The sequence below is a fragment of the Heliangelus exortis genome, chromosome 14 (genome assembly GCF_036169615.1).
Source record: "Heliangelus exortis chromosome 14, bHelExo1.hap1, whole genome shotgun sequence".
Lineage (NCBI taxonomy): Eukaryota > Metazoa > Chordata > Aves > Apodiformes > Trochilidae > Heliangelus > Heliangelus exortis.
In genome coordinates, this window is record NC_092435.1 from 6,675,569 (window position 1) to 6,690,285 (window position 14,717).

The 14,717-nt window shown below is 44.8% G+C and overlaps 1 protein-coding gene across 5 annotated transcripts in view; it reads right to left on the bottom strand.

Moving 5' to 3' along the window:
* The window catches only part of FGF13 (fibroblast growth factor 13), a 244,399-nt gene that overhangs the window by 54,372 nt on the left and 175,310 nt on the right, over positions 1–14,717 (bottom strand). For 4 of the 5 annotated variants that reach the window (XM_071757989.1, XM_071757992.1, XM_071757994.1 and 1 more), the window contains one exon: positions 3,424–3,534. In XM_071757989.1, coding sequence (XP_071614090.1) covers positions 3,424–3,534 — 111 coding nt within the window. Of the gene's footprint in view, positions 1–3,423; positions 3,535–5,549; positions 6,662–14,717 lie in introns of those variants that run through there. The other variant, XM_071757990.1, reaches the window with a different exon arrangement.

Genomic DNA, 14,717 nt, shown 5'->3' on the forward strand with positions numbered 1-14,717 from the left:
GCTGCCAAGTCCATCTGTCCTACACCAGCCCAGCCAGACACACAGACAGGTTGCCCCAGCTGCTGCCTCCAAGGCAAAGGAATGCTGGCACAGCACCAAAAATGGGGACTTGTCCCTTTAGTGGCTGTTGCTCCCACTGTCTTTGCACACCAGCAAGACCAAGCCCAGCTCCTGTGAGCAGCAAATGCTGCTGGGCTCAACAGCAGAGCCACACAGCCCCCTCCTTTGTAACCCTCTCCTCTGCAACCTCCTGGACAACAGGTTTGAGGGGCTATCACATTTCTAGAAGTTGATCCTCAAGTGGGCAGAGATGGCAGCAAGGGTGAAAAAAAAAAAAACACAGGAAAAAAAATTGTTTGCTACTGCCATCAGTTTGCGTTAGCATAATGCAAAGTTCTTTGCATCCTGGCCTTTCCCTATTACATTTGCACTGTTTAAAATAAGGACATAATATCCATCGTCATGAAAAATTTAGCAGTGCCTAAGGGAGAGATGATCTTTGCTACGGCCCTTGTGCAACACATGGTGATAAAGATTTAGAGCTGCAAAGAGGAAGTGGGCCACAGCTAGGTACATGAACATATGACATTGCTGTGAGGTCTGTGACATCCTTGGCTGGGTCACCTCAACCTTCACACGGTTTCTGTGGGATATCGTTTCCTATATTTCCTTATTTTATCGATCCTTAAATCTTTGTTTTGCCAAAATTCAGGAATAAACTCTGCCTTGATTTAAAACCTTTCCCTATTTAACACATTTAATGAGACAAAATCTGCTTTTCAGACAGGAGATCCTTTCCACGAGGCACTTCCTCAAATTACATGGACTCTTGGCAAAACCCCTCTATGGTGAAAGCTACAACTCCATGTTTGACTTCCTACTTAAATTGTGCTCCAAAATCTGAGCTTTCTTTTAAACTTGCTGCAACTGTGGATGAATCCTGTGAAATAATTGCTCAGAAGTCAGGAGCTGAAGGGAATTTCAGGCAAAATTCCCACCCAGCACTAGGCAACAAACAAGGGAGAAGGTGGGCTCCTGGACCTAGGCTGCTGTCAGAAACACAAAAGAGCAGCTGGGGATTTGGGCTGTAAGCTCTTCCCATTTCTAATGAAACATGGAAGACAAAATCTGAAATTTAACCAAAGCTGACCAATACTGTGTCTGGAGAGCAGGTGGACTGTGGCTACAGTTTTCCCTAAAAAATGCAGCTGCAGTGTCCAAGCTCTGTGCCACTGCTTTGCTGGCCATTTGAGGATGCTTTCCTGATCCTTAATGAGACTTTTTATTGTCACATGGAATACAAAGCAAATGTGACGTGAAGGTGACAAAAGGGAACAGCAATGCAAAGGAGAGGAGAATGGACTGGAGAAAGGGCTCTCCTGCATTTGGAGGCAGCTACAGCTCTTGTGGCTTCCCCACAGAACAGGGATGTGACTTAAATGAGAGATTTCTCTGCAGATCTTGGAAAAAAGGATTTGGGGGACCTGATCTGCTTAATAGTCATGTTAGCAAGGGCTCAGGGAAAGCCCCTTCTGTGGATTCTGATCCAGAGCATTTATCAGACTCTCTTGTTGGTTCCACTAAAAATAATTCATTAGAGCAGGATAAGCAGGTCTATGCACTTACCTTATGTAAAAGAGGAATATATAAAATATATAAAAATATGGGGTTTTATGATTAACTCCTCCTCTCTTCTGATACTGTAGACCAGCTGCAACCATTTCTGGGATATTTCTATTATATTTAAGTATTCAGCATCCTGGAATATTGGTATCAAGCAACAAGGAGTTTTTATGATTCGCTTTGTAATCTGTCAGTTTATGTAAAATTGAGGGAATGGGGAAAACAAAGATATCTTAGAAACAGATTCGTTTCTATGAATGTCTAAAGGACAGATTCCCATAAATTTTATCTTTTTAAAACCCTCAGAAGCCCTGTTAGAGTAACGTCAAAGTATTTGAATGAAACAATGCCTTTAAAAAAAAAAGATGGAATATCAGATATTTGGTCTGGTACATTAAAAGTTTATAACAGTATCATGCTTTGATGTAAAAAGCAACATTTGGCTATTTCTTCTTCATTTTTAAAGTTAATTAACAGAACTACCCTGAAATCCTGACTGACCCGTATTGATTTTTAAAATCACAAATATTAGATCTTGAAAGAAAAGCAATGTTTAACGTACATAAGGATTACTGGATCATTCTTAAGAGTATATTTTGGGGCTGCACTGAGGAGAACTCAGTGCAATGGTAGCAGCTGCTCAGCACTGCACTGACCCCACGAACATTTTGCCTTCCCCACGGGTGAGGACAGGACCAGGACCTCAGGTGTCCCTGCAAATCTGAGCTTCTGTGTCTGCAGAGGAAACCTCCTCCAGCAGACTAACCTGTCCCCTTCTGCCACTCAGATGTTAATACAGGGATGCAAAAAGGATTCAAGAAAGTGAGGAAAAAGTGTGGGAGCAAATGATGGGAGAAGTAAGGCGGGATAGTTCTTAGTGCACCTCGGGCTTAGTGTGCCATATTTAAATGCACCATAAAATGAAACAATGCTTCACCTGAAAATGCTTTTCATATCAAAGAAATGGAGCTGAAATGAGTGCTTTTTCATAATTAGGAGGGTCTGCCTGTTGATTTTCTGGTTTGTTATCTAAGTGACCTGAAATACTTTCTCAAAGTCCTTTCTCCTCGTAACTCCTTTCAGAACAGAAATGCAGTTTAAATTAAACAGTAAGGCTGTGTGAAACACTTGAACATTAACACACATCAAATCTATGCACTAGAAATCTTTTCTTGTTTTCTATTAATATTCAAAGTTGTGGGGGAAAAAACCAAACAACCCAACATCCAACCAACAAACCAAACACACAAACAAACCAAAAAGATTCAAAGCTTTTTTTCACAGAAATGCCGAGGGAAATCTGGTTGAAAGTTGAAGGTATAACTAAGTTTAGAAGGGGTAAAAAATAATGATAGAAAAATGTGAACTTTAAAATGCTGATGAGCTCTCATTGTGTGGAATAACACGGCTTCATTTGAATGAGCCCCTGGTTAAGAGTGGAGATAGCATTATTCTATTTCAGGCACTCTGAGTAGGCGAGGAAATTTTCCCTGTCGGAAAAAAATAATCTAATAAAATCCAAAGGACAGCAATGAACTTCTCCAGATTACCATGGAGATAACATTTGCTTTGTTTGTCACATGTGTCATCATTACCTCCTCTAGTTCATTATTTCTATAAGTGATTTTTATTTGCATTTCTCTCAGACCAAATAAGTCTGAAAGAGTTCCACATGGTGAGCAGTGTTAATGCCACTTCCACTCACTCAGTCACCCCAGGACAACAATTTTGAATGGACCTACATGGGAAGAACGAGACACCACAATTCACAAACACACCATTTATTCTCACGTCACTTACTATAACTACTGTCCTCCTCTTTTGTTCCATCAATTGTTCCATCTGCTTGCAACTGCAAGTGGTATCCTTGCCTGCTGTATAGCTTTGTTACTATACCTTTAAGCTGAGGCTCTGTAAAAAAACAATAGTGAGATTAATGTGGGAAATCCTGATGTGCAGGTCCAAGCGAGCAGGATGCTAAAAACAAATCTCCTGGTTTCTTTGCAAGGCTAAGATACAAAAAGACCCAAAACAAGAGCAGGGCAACCAGCTTTGCAACACTTTACACTTAAGCTGTGATCAAATGTATGTCTCTGAAATCAATTACCGAAATGATTAAATATCACTCTCGATTGGAATGTCGTCAGCACAGCAAAATCTGCTTCCAGTGAATCCAAATTCCAACAGTGTACTGCTTGGCCTCAGGAGCTCAGCCTTATCTCATTTAAGATTAGAAATGAGCTGGCAAAGAGTGTATTCTGCCTTTTAAAAAGGTGTGAGTTCTTAAATGGAGAGGAAAAAAAAGGATACTATGATAGCGCTAATAAGAGTCCTAGTGACAGTTAAGAGCCTAAATATATAGCAGAAAACGTTTCACACAGGAACTGCTGCAGCTCTAATAAACAAACCCCCCATTCCTGCCTGCTCCAAGGAGCACAGAGCACCCGAAGTGATAAACTACTCAATGAACATATGGAAAATGGAAGGGAGAACCCTGAAATCCAGCAATGTGTGGAACTGCAAAATAAATAATACCATATGGGTATGAGGTAATTACCTCATCAGCTAGAAGAAGAAAGATCAAAACAATGCATAGTTTGGATAGATTTCTTTTTTTTTTTTTTTTTTTTTTTTTTCATAACCATCCTTAGATTCACAGCTAGAAAGTGAGATTGTAGATGGTTTCAGATCATTCAAGACCAAAGACCAAACAGCAACAGGGTCTGCTGTCAAATTTGTCATTTAAGATACCTAAGGAATGCACCAAGAATAATTGCAAGTAAGCTCTACTTCCACTGAATCCCAATGACATCTGCATTGTAGGCATTTCACACAATTATGCTCATCAGGAGGTGATGCATCTCAGTACCTCGCACCACAACAACTTACTTAATTCAGAGATTAACACACTGTGAAGATCCCAGGTGTCATTTCCAACAGTCAGTGTCTGCGTAAGACTCCTTGTGTTTGTAATCAAAGGTATCAGGGAGCTTTGCTCCTGTACCTCATATTAGGAGGAGCTTATGGCAGTTTGCATACATACATTGCTTCCCATTTGTAGCCTTTCATAAAAGTACCATGGATGCACAATTCTTATCAACTAACTTTTCTGACAAGAAATTAATCCAACCCCCATGTTGGCTTTTTAACTGTAACACATCCCAAAGCTGTTTGCAAATTACGAGCAAGGCAGATCTTCTGTGTCTGCTGAGAAAGGCAGACAGGTTAAGGGGCTACCGGCATCAACATTTCAGCACAGCAAAGTGATAGCAACATTACCAGAGGGTTTTGCTCCTCCCATGTACAAAAACCCCACTCAGATCAAGGATTGAGTCTTCATGCCTGATCTTTTGCACCTCTGACACAGAGAGCATCACATCTGCAGGGCAGCTGTATGTCTAAGATTCCTAGAAAGGAACAGGGTGCTGAAGCAGAACTCTGGAAGGGACCAGTGAAAGCAAAAAGCCTTGTCTGCAATCAGAAGCATGGCATTGGCATTCTGCAAAGCACGAAGACTAGAAAAAAATCCAGATCTCTAGACTGCTAACTTACTTAACATACAACTGAAAGAGATATATGTGTGGGAACTTCCCCTGCAAACATCTCCCCCACAAATAAATAACATGAAATTATAAATGTATGTGCCCAACAGACAACTGAATTACAGGTGCACAGGTGCACACAAGTGTGCAGGTGAGGCAGAAGCAATGGGGTGTCTAATAACACGAAACCAGATGAACACGAAAGGGTTGCCATGGGGTTCCTGTGCCTGTCAGATCACACAAGCCAGAAGGGGCAATACCTGCACATCCATTTTACCAGCCCTGAGGCACTGGTTTCCCTTTCCCCTCCCCTGATGCAACATCCCAGTTTCCATTACATCAAAGAAACCAACCCCCCCCCCCAAAGACATAACCCTCGCCAACCTGGTCGCCTTCTTCGCCTTTTCTTGGAGCCAAAGAGTTTGACCCTGGAAAACACATTCAACTTGTTCTTGTCGCAGCTTCCCTTGCTCTTGCTGGGGCTGTTGACACACTTACAGGCATTGGACTTCTCCCGCTCCCTGGCTTGTCTCTTCTGGCGGATCAGGGAGCTGGCGATGGCTGCAGCCATGGCCGCCACCGCCCCGGCACCACGGACGGGTCAGGCACTCGGGGTTTGCTCGCCGGCCGCGGGCACCGCAGCCAGCATGCTGCTTGGCCCGTCCCCAATGCTGGGGACGCTGCCGGGTGCCTTGGCCAATGCCACCCACTGCCAGTCAGCTTGGGAGCCCGGGAGACACCGGCGGGACGCTGGCTCTAGAGCCCCGGGTCGGGGTGCAACAGTTTATCCCAAGCCTTTTTTTGTCCACCAAGATCTTCCCCTTTCAATTTTCCGCTTTCTTATTCCTCCCAACTTCTGGCAGGGGAAAGTTTGCAGGTAGAGATGAGCGTTTCTACGGAGATGGAGCTGATCACTTGCAAGACATCCCTCTGAGCTTCTCCAGACGTGCTATTCGCATGCAGACATGGCACATCCACTTGGTGCAAGATCATTGCATCTCTCCCAGCCCCGATTTCGCCAGTTAACTTTTTTCCCCCTCCCGTCCCCTCCCCGTTCAAATCCCAGCAAACACCTGTTAGACTCCAGCAGGGGCTGTCCTGTTGCAGGGGTTTTCTAGATCCTTTTTCCTCTTCTCCCTCAAGAAGAGATCCGAAGCAAACAGTGATGGAGACGCGGGAAGAAGGTGCTGATGCCTGGAGCCTCGGCTGCCACCTGCCAAACACCTCAGGAAGCCTCTCCCCCTCTGCTCCTTCCTTACAGGTGCCAGCGCAGCCTCCCCTCCACGGACGCCTTCGGCTTTTGCATTGCAACACTTGTCACCAGTGGATAAACAACCAGCGCTCGCCCTGACGTCTGGGAACCGGCAGTTCGGTGCGGAGACTGCAGCACCAGCACCAGCTGCAGCACCAGCACCAGCTGCAGCACCAGCAGCAGCACCGGCAGCAGTGGTGCTCCCGGCAGCGCCTGCACGCAACTCGCTGACACCCCACCAGCAGCGCGCTGGATACAGAAATGAGGCGACGCAGCGAGTCCCTTATCGCCACCCTCCCCTCCTCCACCTCCTCCTCCTCCTTCTCTCCCAAGCAAGGCAGCGAGGAGGAGACCTGCCCGGCGGTTCTTTGTGCGGAGAGTTGCGGAGAAGCCCCTGTGGGGTGCAGGCAGCGAGCAGGCAGGCGCTCAGGGTGTACCGGCTCCCGCTGCCTACCCCTGCTGACCCCACGGGCTGTGGGTCCCTGCTTTCGCCAGAGCCGCCTCCCGGGGAGGTGCAGACACCCAAACAAACGTGACTGCGATGAGCAAATAGCTGGTACCAGGTTTTTGGCAGCAGAGTGAGGACACCTGGCCGGCGGCAGGCAGGGGGGCAGGCAAGGAAGCTCCAGCCCTAGCTCCCCCCTGCCTTCCTCTCTTCCTTCCAGGAAACCTCCCTCTCTGCCTCACGGATTTGTTGGAGGCTTTTTGCCTCTTTTGCATCTCCCTCCACTCCGTTCTCAGCTCCCAGTGTTCTAGCACAGACCAGAAAACCCCGAGGGAGAGCAGTTTCCTTGTCACTGCCATGCTCTCCTTCCCTTTTTACCCCCCACGGTGCCTCAGGGTCCCCCGAGGCCTCATGCTAGGTGGGTTTAATCACTCCTGGCTGAGTCGGGGCCAGGCTAAGGGAGGAGCAGCCCCGCGATGCCGGAGCTGATCACGGAGTGCCTGGCACCGTACTGGGAACACGAACCCTGCACACATCCATGCCCCAGGACATAGAAAGCAGAAGGTACCTGGGGGGGGCCCTTAGAGACCCACCCCCTGCTTTTCAGCATGCCTTGGACACCTGGAGCCTAAAATGAAGCCAACGCAGGTTAGAAAAAACCCAAAGGTTTGCAACCCTGAAGGTAAACAACTATTGAAGTGATTTATGTCCGAGGTAGAGAGGATTCACAGTCAGCTGCAGGCGCTGAGGTTAAGTGTGAAATGGCCAGTGAGAGAGAGGGGATGAGGCTGTGGGCTGGTTCCTTGCCGGAGATGAGCTCAATGGGAATGGGATTGCAACAGGCTGCAGTCATCCAAGCCCAGGAGCCGAGTCCTGTGTGCCCTGGGGCTGGCCCAGGGCTACCTTGGGATTATTGAGACAGGACTGATGCAGGTGGGTTGCTGTGACAGCATGGGATGCTTGATGTGCTTTCAAGACTCCAGGCTTTGCAGGATACCTGCCCCTTCTTCCTCTCCTCCACACTCTTGGCAAAACCAAACAGCCTCCCCTCCTTCCCAGGGGTTGCACACCCATCCCAGCACAAACCATGGCACCCAGTATCCTCCCTTCAAAGAGCTCAATTCAAAAGCAGTTTGCTGCATCTCTGCAAACATTTAGTCCTTCCCTGGAAGAGAAAGAGCTCACAACAGGTCCAAATCTGTTTCCTCCAGCTGGAAGCTCCCACCTCAATAAAACATGTTGTTTTATTGGTTAAGCCTCAAGAACAGAAATAATCATAATGCACAATTTTTAGGACAATGTCTGACTTAAAGCACAACGTGTGCCATCACAGCCTGAGACCCAGGCAGCTGATATGGTATATTGAACTTGGCAGCCCCACATGCCCACCCACAATACCTCTTTTTTTTTGCAGGAAGTGTATGTATACACATATAGCTTCACATACTCACATTCACCTTTATTTATGAGGGACTTGATTGCACCCACATATTCATCTTAAATAAATACTCCTAATTTCTTATTTGGGCTAAACAGTAGGGTAAAAATAACTGCAATTCACAAGTTCCACCACTACCCTCATCTGCCAGTCCACAGAACATGTGAAATCCAACCCAAAAGACAGCCAGTTGGATATTATTAGTAATAACTCATCCCACTCAACTCATCAGTAATGTACCATGAATTTTGCCATCTTTCCATTTCCAATGCAGTTGCAAGTGATACTTGTTTTCCTCAGACTCACCCATTACTTTTTAAGTATTCCCAGTTTGGAAAGCAGTGTTTGATCTTCAGATCAAAGTGAAGCTGCCTCATTGTGATCTGTCCTATAGATCGGGTGACATTCCATTTTCACAAAAACTAACCAGAACTCAGAATATGTCTAACTTTAAAAATCCTGGGGAAAAGCAGTATATAAAAGCAGTATTCGGGCTATCTTTCTGCCAGCATTCCAGCTTGCATGCTTAAAATCCATAAAGAAAATTCATTTGCACAAATGTTGCTTGACAGATAACCAAAGAGAGGAATAAAAATAGCATTTATGCATAATCAGATTTGAGTTTCAAAAAACAGTCCTCCAGGTTTTTTTGCATGATCCACCTCTCCATCTATCGGTACTCCTACAAACATGTTTTCATTTACTATAAATGGCACATGAAAATGAAGATCTTGTTAGGAAAATGTCTTTTGTACAGGATCAGTCTTTGGACTACTTCAGTGTTACAGATACAAAAATCTCAAGGAACAGCTTTGTTTTCTCTGAGCAGCAAGAGCTGTTCACTCCTCACTATGATGAAAAAGTAAAATAAAATAACATCCCAAGCAACTTTTTGAATGTAGGTGACAACCAAACACTCCATTAACAGACATCCCCTTTCTTTGTGTGCAATTACTGGAAGAGGGCACACTTAAAGCTAAAGAGTAAACTGACAGCCCTGTTTCAACAAAGAATGAAACATCTCTTAAGAAATCAGCATGGGACAGTTACTGTCAGAGACAAGGCCAGGAGCTACCTGGAGCTGGGATCTGACCCAGCCACAATTCCACTGTTTTGAAGCAGACAAAGACCTCATCTGCTTTAACTTATTTTCTTCCTCCCAGTCATCTGTTAAGTTTATGCTCAGAATTATAGAAATAATTTATATATATATATACGTTATATTTTTATATATATATACTCTCTATATAGAAATATTTCTATAATTCTGATCATTAAAATGCACTTGAACCTTCAGAAGTTGCCTGGATTGGGCAAAAGTAAAGCCTGCAATTTTGTACCATGATCCCTCAAACCAGAACTGGCTCTTCGATTAACGCAGGACATGGTTTACAACCACCCCAAAGTGTTCTGCCCTTGCTGCCTGCTTCCTGCAAGAAAAGGCATCAAACCTCCATCATTAGCCCCAAATGCAGGCGGGCACTGTTGGCTCTTTCACCAAATCACAGGAGAGCACAAAACTTCTGTTTTTTTTTTTTCCTCCACCCTCCTCAAACTCTTTGCGCTGTGGCAGGTCCCAGACCACTGCTTTTTTTCCCATGAGTTTGAACCTATCCTGAGCACAGAAGGTTTATAGTCGCTCCTATATAAACAACTACCTGCTGGGCAAAGCAAACACTGGACAGTGAGACCCGAAGAAAAAAATCACCAGCCAGCTCCAGACCTCACTGGCACAAAACAAGCTGCACGTTTTAAGCAGCTGCAGCAGCTTTGCAGCGTGCTGAGGGCCAGCTGCAGCCTGCAAGCAGAGGGACTCCTCTGCTCATCACTCATGCTATTTTGGCACAGGAATGTCAACAGCTGAGCAGAGCCAGGGCAGTGGTGCTGTCAGAGCTGGGAATGGGTGGAGGAGAGGTGGCACTTTCTGGCTGCCTGTTGGGAGTGCAGTGGTGATTGGCAGGAGCCCAATGTGTAAATCGTTGAAGGACCTGAGCTCCTCTGGGCCCTGGAGAAGCATTAATGATTCTCATGACATGTTGCCATAAAGCAGAAGCTTATTGCCAGCACCTTGGGACAGAATAGCCCATCCTCAGACTAAGCAACATATTGTTTCCTTTTCCCCTATAAACAAGTACTGAAAGATTTATGGTAGGTCCTAGACAAACAGGTAGATGCTGGGCAAAACAAATGGTGCATGAAAATCAAGACCAGAAGAAAAACCCCAAGCAAGCTCCAGATCTCACTCAGCCCAGCATAAACCCCATGCTACCCCTCTACATTTACGAGACAGCTGTTTGGGTGTCACAGAAAATCTTCAGCATGGCACAGGATGTTGGGAGTCCCTCCAAGGCTCTTTCGTTCTTGCTGTGGTAACATGCTGCTGCTGTTACAGAACAAGGAGATTAAAGAAAGCTTCAGGAGACAAATCTCCTATTTCTAGGAGATTTCTCTAGGATTAATGCTACTGCCTATATTCTCCAAATGTAGAGAATTATTTTCTGAAAAGTGCCACCAGAATTGCTCTTTCTTTTCAGGTCGAGATAAACAAGACTTCGTATCCAGTCGGGTATGACACAGCAACACTCAGGCCCCCAGTGATTTTTTTTTTTTTTTCCTCTTCTAAGTAAACAGAATTACTATTCACCAGGAAACAGAGCTGTTCAGACCCAAGCCCTGCATCACTTAGCTCCTCTGTTAAACATCCCGTGGAAATGACTCAGCCTTTCCTCTGCAGCCAGCTCCGTGTCTGGACACAAACGCTGCAGAATGGCAAATGTCTGGGTGCCAGTTCACCACTCCCAGAAGCCAACTTCTGCCCTAGATAGGAGCCAAACTGAGAGTCATCTAAAGGTTTATTTTTCAGAGCAGGGTGGAAAAAGGTACCAGTGGGAGACCTGGGCCTTCAGGCAGCTCCAGACCAAAGAGCACAAATTTGAGGGTATTCTAATCCACAGACAGCGAGGCTACCTTAAAATTAACCTTAATAGTAAAGAAATAGTAAAGATCAGCTTCACCAAGCAGCTAGAGACCTTCACACAAGCTGTGGTGCTATGAACAGAAGTATTTTTATGCTGAAACTGTAAGGGCATTTGTAAATAGTGACATGGATGTTCCTGTGTGCATCTGTGCCATGGTTCTTTGCAAAGTGCACTGAGCAGCCCTACCCAGGAACAAGAAGAAAATCAAAATAAATTCCAGTGACACCTGGGTGGATATGTCACTTGAACCCACTTTATCTAGGAGCTCACTTGTTGTTTATATAGAAGTACAGTCAATTCAACAGTTCAAGGGATTAGATGGCTGGTTGATTTTTGTACTTCTCAGAGTAGAGAATCACGAATGCCAACACCAGAAGAGACACCATGCACAGGACAACTCATGCATAGGACTGGATATGCCAAAACTGGCCCCTATCCAGCAAAGCAGAGAAATACATCTGTATATAACATCTGAATCATCTCACTAAGACTGCTAAGATAGTTTTTTAAAAATTGTGCCTGATGCATTACAACAGGTTCTCATCTAATCCTGTTCTCTTCCCAGATCTGCATCGTTTTCCTAGGACATGGTTCTCTGACTCTGACAGGAATTGGGGTCTCTTCCTCACGACTGACATGCCCTGCTAAATGCTCAGGAAGACCACGAGGTCTCAGAGCAAGAGCATCAGTTCCTCTCAGATTCTCAGAAAAAAATACTAATGAGAGAAATCCCAGTTCTTCAACTTCCCAGCTGTGAATTCCAATTCCCTTCAAAGCACTAGCTAAATCAGAACTGGGTTTGATCTGACCTGATGGTGCAGGCATTTTTGGAAAACGAGGGCAGTGTTTGAAGGTAGAAAAATGGTAATATTTTTGCCTAGGTTAATCCATATTCAGTCATTCCAAAATGTCAACCACAAAAGATCGTCTACCCGATGCATAAAACATCAGCACCAATCAGCTGGGAAAGGTCACAGAACAAACAGAAGAGATCAGCTCCCACAGCTCTGTGGGCTCCCAAATTGGGAACACGTTATTCCGCTGTCTCCAGGGGCCCAACCTGAGCCAGGAACTTGAAGTGGTGACTTCTCCTGACCACCTCAAAGCCACAGCAAAAAATACTCCAGAGCCTCCCACATGGGTATCCCAGAAGTATCTGCTCCTTCACCTCTTATCATGGTGACTTTGAGAACCATCAGTGTAAATCACAGAATCCCTGAAATATTTACATCTCACGGGACACAGGAGAAGTGAGGACTACGTGCCACTGTCAAACTTAACATAAGGCCACTTTACACATGACAAAGTATTGCAAATAGTCCTTTGCAGACCCAAAGCAAGATGTCACATTACTCAGATGGATCTTTCCCCACGTTTCCATAGATCTGATGGTTCATGCTTTTTCAAGAGCTTGGCAAAAACAGTCACTGGGTCTCCGGTGAGTTGAAGCCTCTGATAGTTCTCCCCCTCCTGCATGCACCCAAGCATTTCTCAGAATCAAAGAATGGTTTGGGTTGGAAAGGACCTTAAAGATCACCTAGTTACAAGCCCCGTTGCCAGACTGCTTCTAACAGTTTCTCACAGCCATGCTCCTTGCTTTCCTCAGCAGACAACTTCTGCCCCACTGCTTGACTTCACAGAACTACAGAGCCTGACTTGCTGCAATCATCTGATAGGTGCCAAGCCTGCTGCTTCCTGTTGCTCTGTTAACGATGTAAGACCCATCTGCTTTCTAATCATGAAATAAAAATTACCCAGGCTGGGATCAGAAGAGATCAGAGCTGGGCAATAGTTTTTCTGTGACTTTTACCTGGCTGCTGAGATCATGGCACCAAGTTCACACAGACAAATGAGAATGTGAACAGAGCTGGTCACAAGTGAAAGGGACATTGAGCAAAAAGAGCCACGTCTGGGATGGAAGCAAAGATCTCTAGAGCTGGAGTTAGAGCCTGCACTGGGTCAGTGCTTCTGCACATGTGCAAGTGAGATCTTGCTCCACTCACACTCATGGAACTGGAACCAGTTTACCTGATCTCAGTTTCCATACCCAGAAGGAAGGTATTCCCTCGAGGATTAGGAAAAGGGCCATGAACCCAACCTTCTACATTCTGTCTAATCATGGTATCAATAATGACATAACAAGACATACCTGACCTAACTTCAGTGATGTAAAAGTTTGGTTTATCTGAGCTCATCTGACCAAATATCTCAGCTGTACAATGAAGAAAGAAGAGATGTCACCTCCACATGGCAATTCATTCTCAACCAGAAAAGCACCATTATTTTCACAGCTGAATGAAGGAAAACACCACTTCTGCCTTACTGATCTATTGTGGGGTGAATCAGAACATAGTCTCAAAAAGCTTCTTTACAATAAATAATATTTTCCACCATCAGAACTAAGCAATCACTTAATGAAGGTTCATGGAGCTCAGAGTCTTGCTTCTGGCAGTGCTCAGTAATACACTGGAATAGAAAACCAGCCCAAGGAGTTGCACAGTCACATTTCCCCCCCCAATCCCTTCCAGCAATTGGCCTCATGGCAACTCCAGGCTTAGCAAGAGCTGCTGCTGGCAAGAGAAGAGTAAAGGTGGCATGTATAAATCACACAGGGATTTTGAGGTGAAAAATACAACATATCATAACTAAACAGAGGGGAAATCTTTACCATAAGTTAGGGGCACTCTTTCTGTAAGCACAAATAACATTGAATAGCAAAATAGGAATGAGAGCCACAAGCCAGCATTTGCTGTATTCTATTAAAGTATGTCTGGAGACCATAAAAAAATATGTATGCAAATTCTACATAAGCAAATTAGAAGAAATTCAGAAAAGTCAGTTCAGAGAAGGCAACTAATAGCAGAATATCTGCTGGTGCTCCCAATGTTCACATTAGGTGGCTGCATACATTTCTGGGGACTCAGACTTCATCAGAAAGCACAGGAAGGTTTTGTTGCTATGCAGAGGAACAATGTTGACTAATCAGAGAAACAGATATGAGGCTGCCTGCACTGAGCACTATTATTGCTTGCTTAAGTCCAGCTGAACTACAACAGGGACACATTTGCTTGCATGGAGACTGGATAACTGTCCAACTTGCAGCTGCATTTCTAGCTAAAACCAGCATGAAATTAGTAAATGAAGCTGCAAAAGCATATACAAAATATAATACTATGATTTTAATTCAATTCTCAGAACATATACATGGCCTTTACGACTCCCCTGTCATACTGTTAAATCATGCTGAGCTAAAGTCACAGCAGAGACACATCATATTTAGCAGATGATGATATATCAGGATTTCTTTCCTCTCCTTCCAACCCCTTTCCCTTTGTTTATCGTTCTCATTTTCCATCTCTTTCTGCCAGGATCTTCTTTCCTTGTTTCATTAAAATTACAACATGCTTCTAATGAACAGCAGCCCCAAAAGCCATCAGTA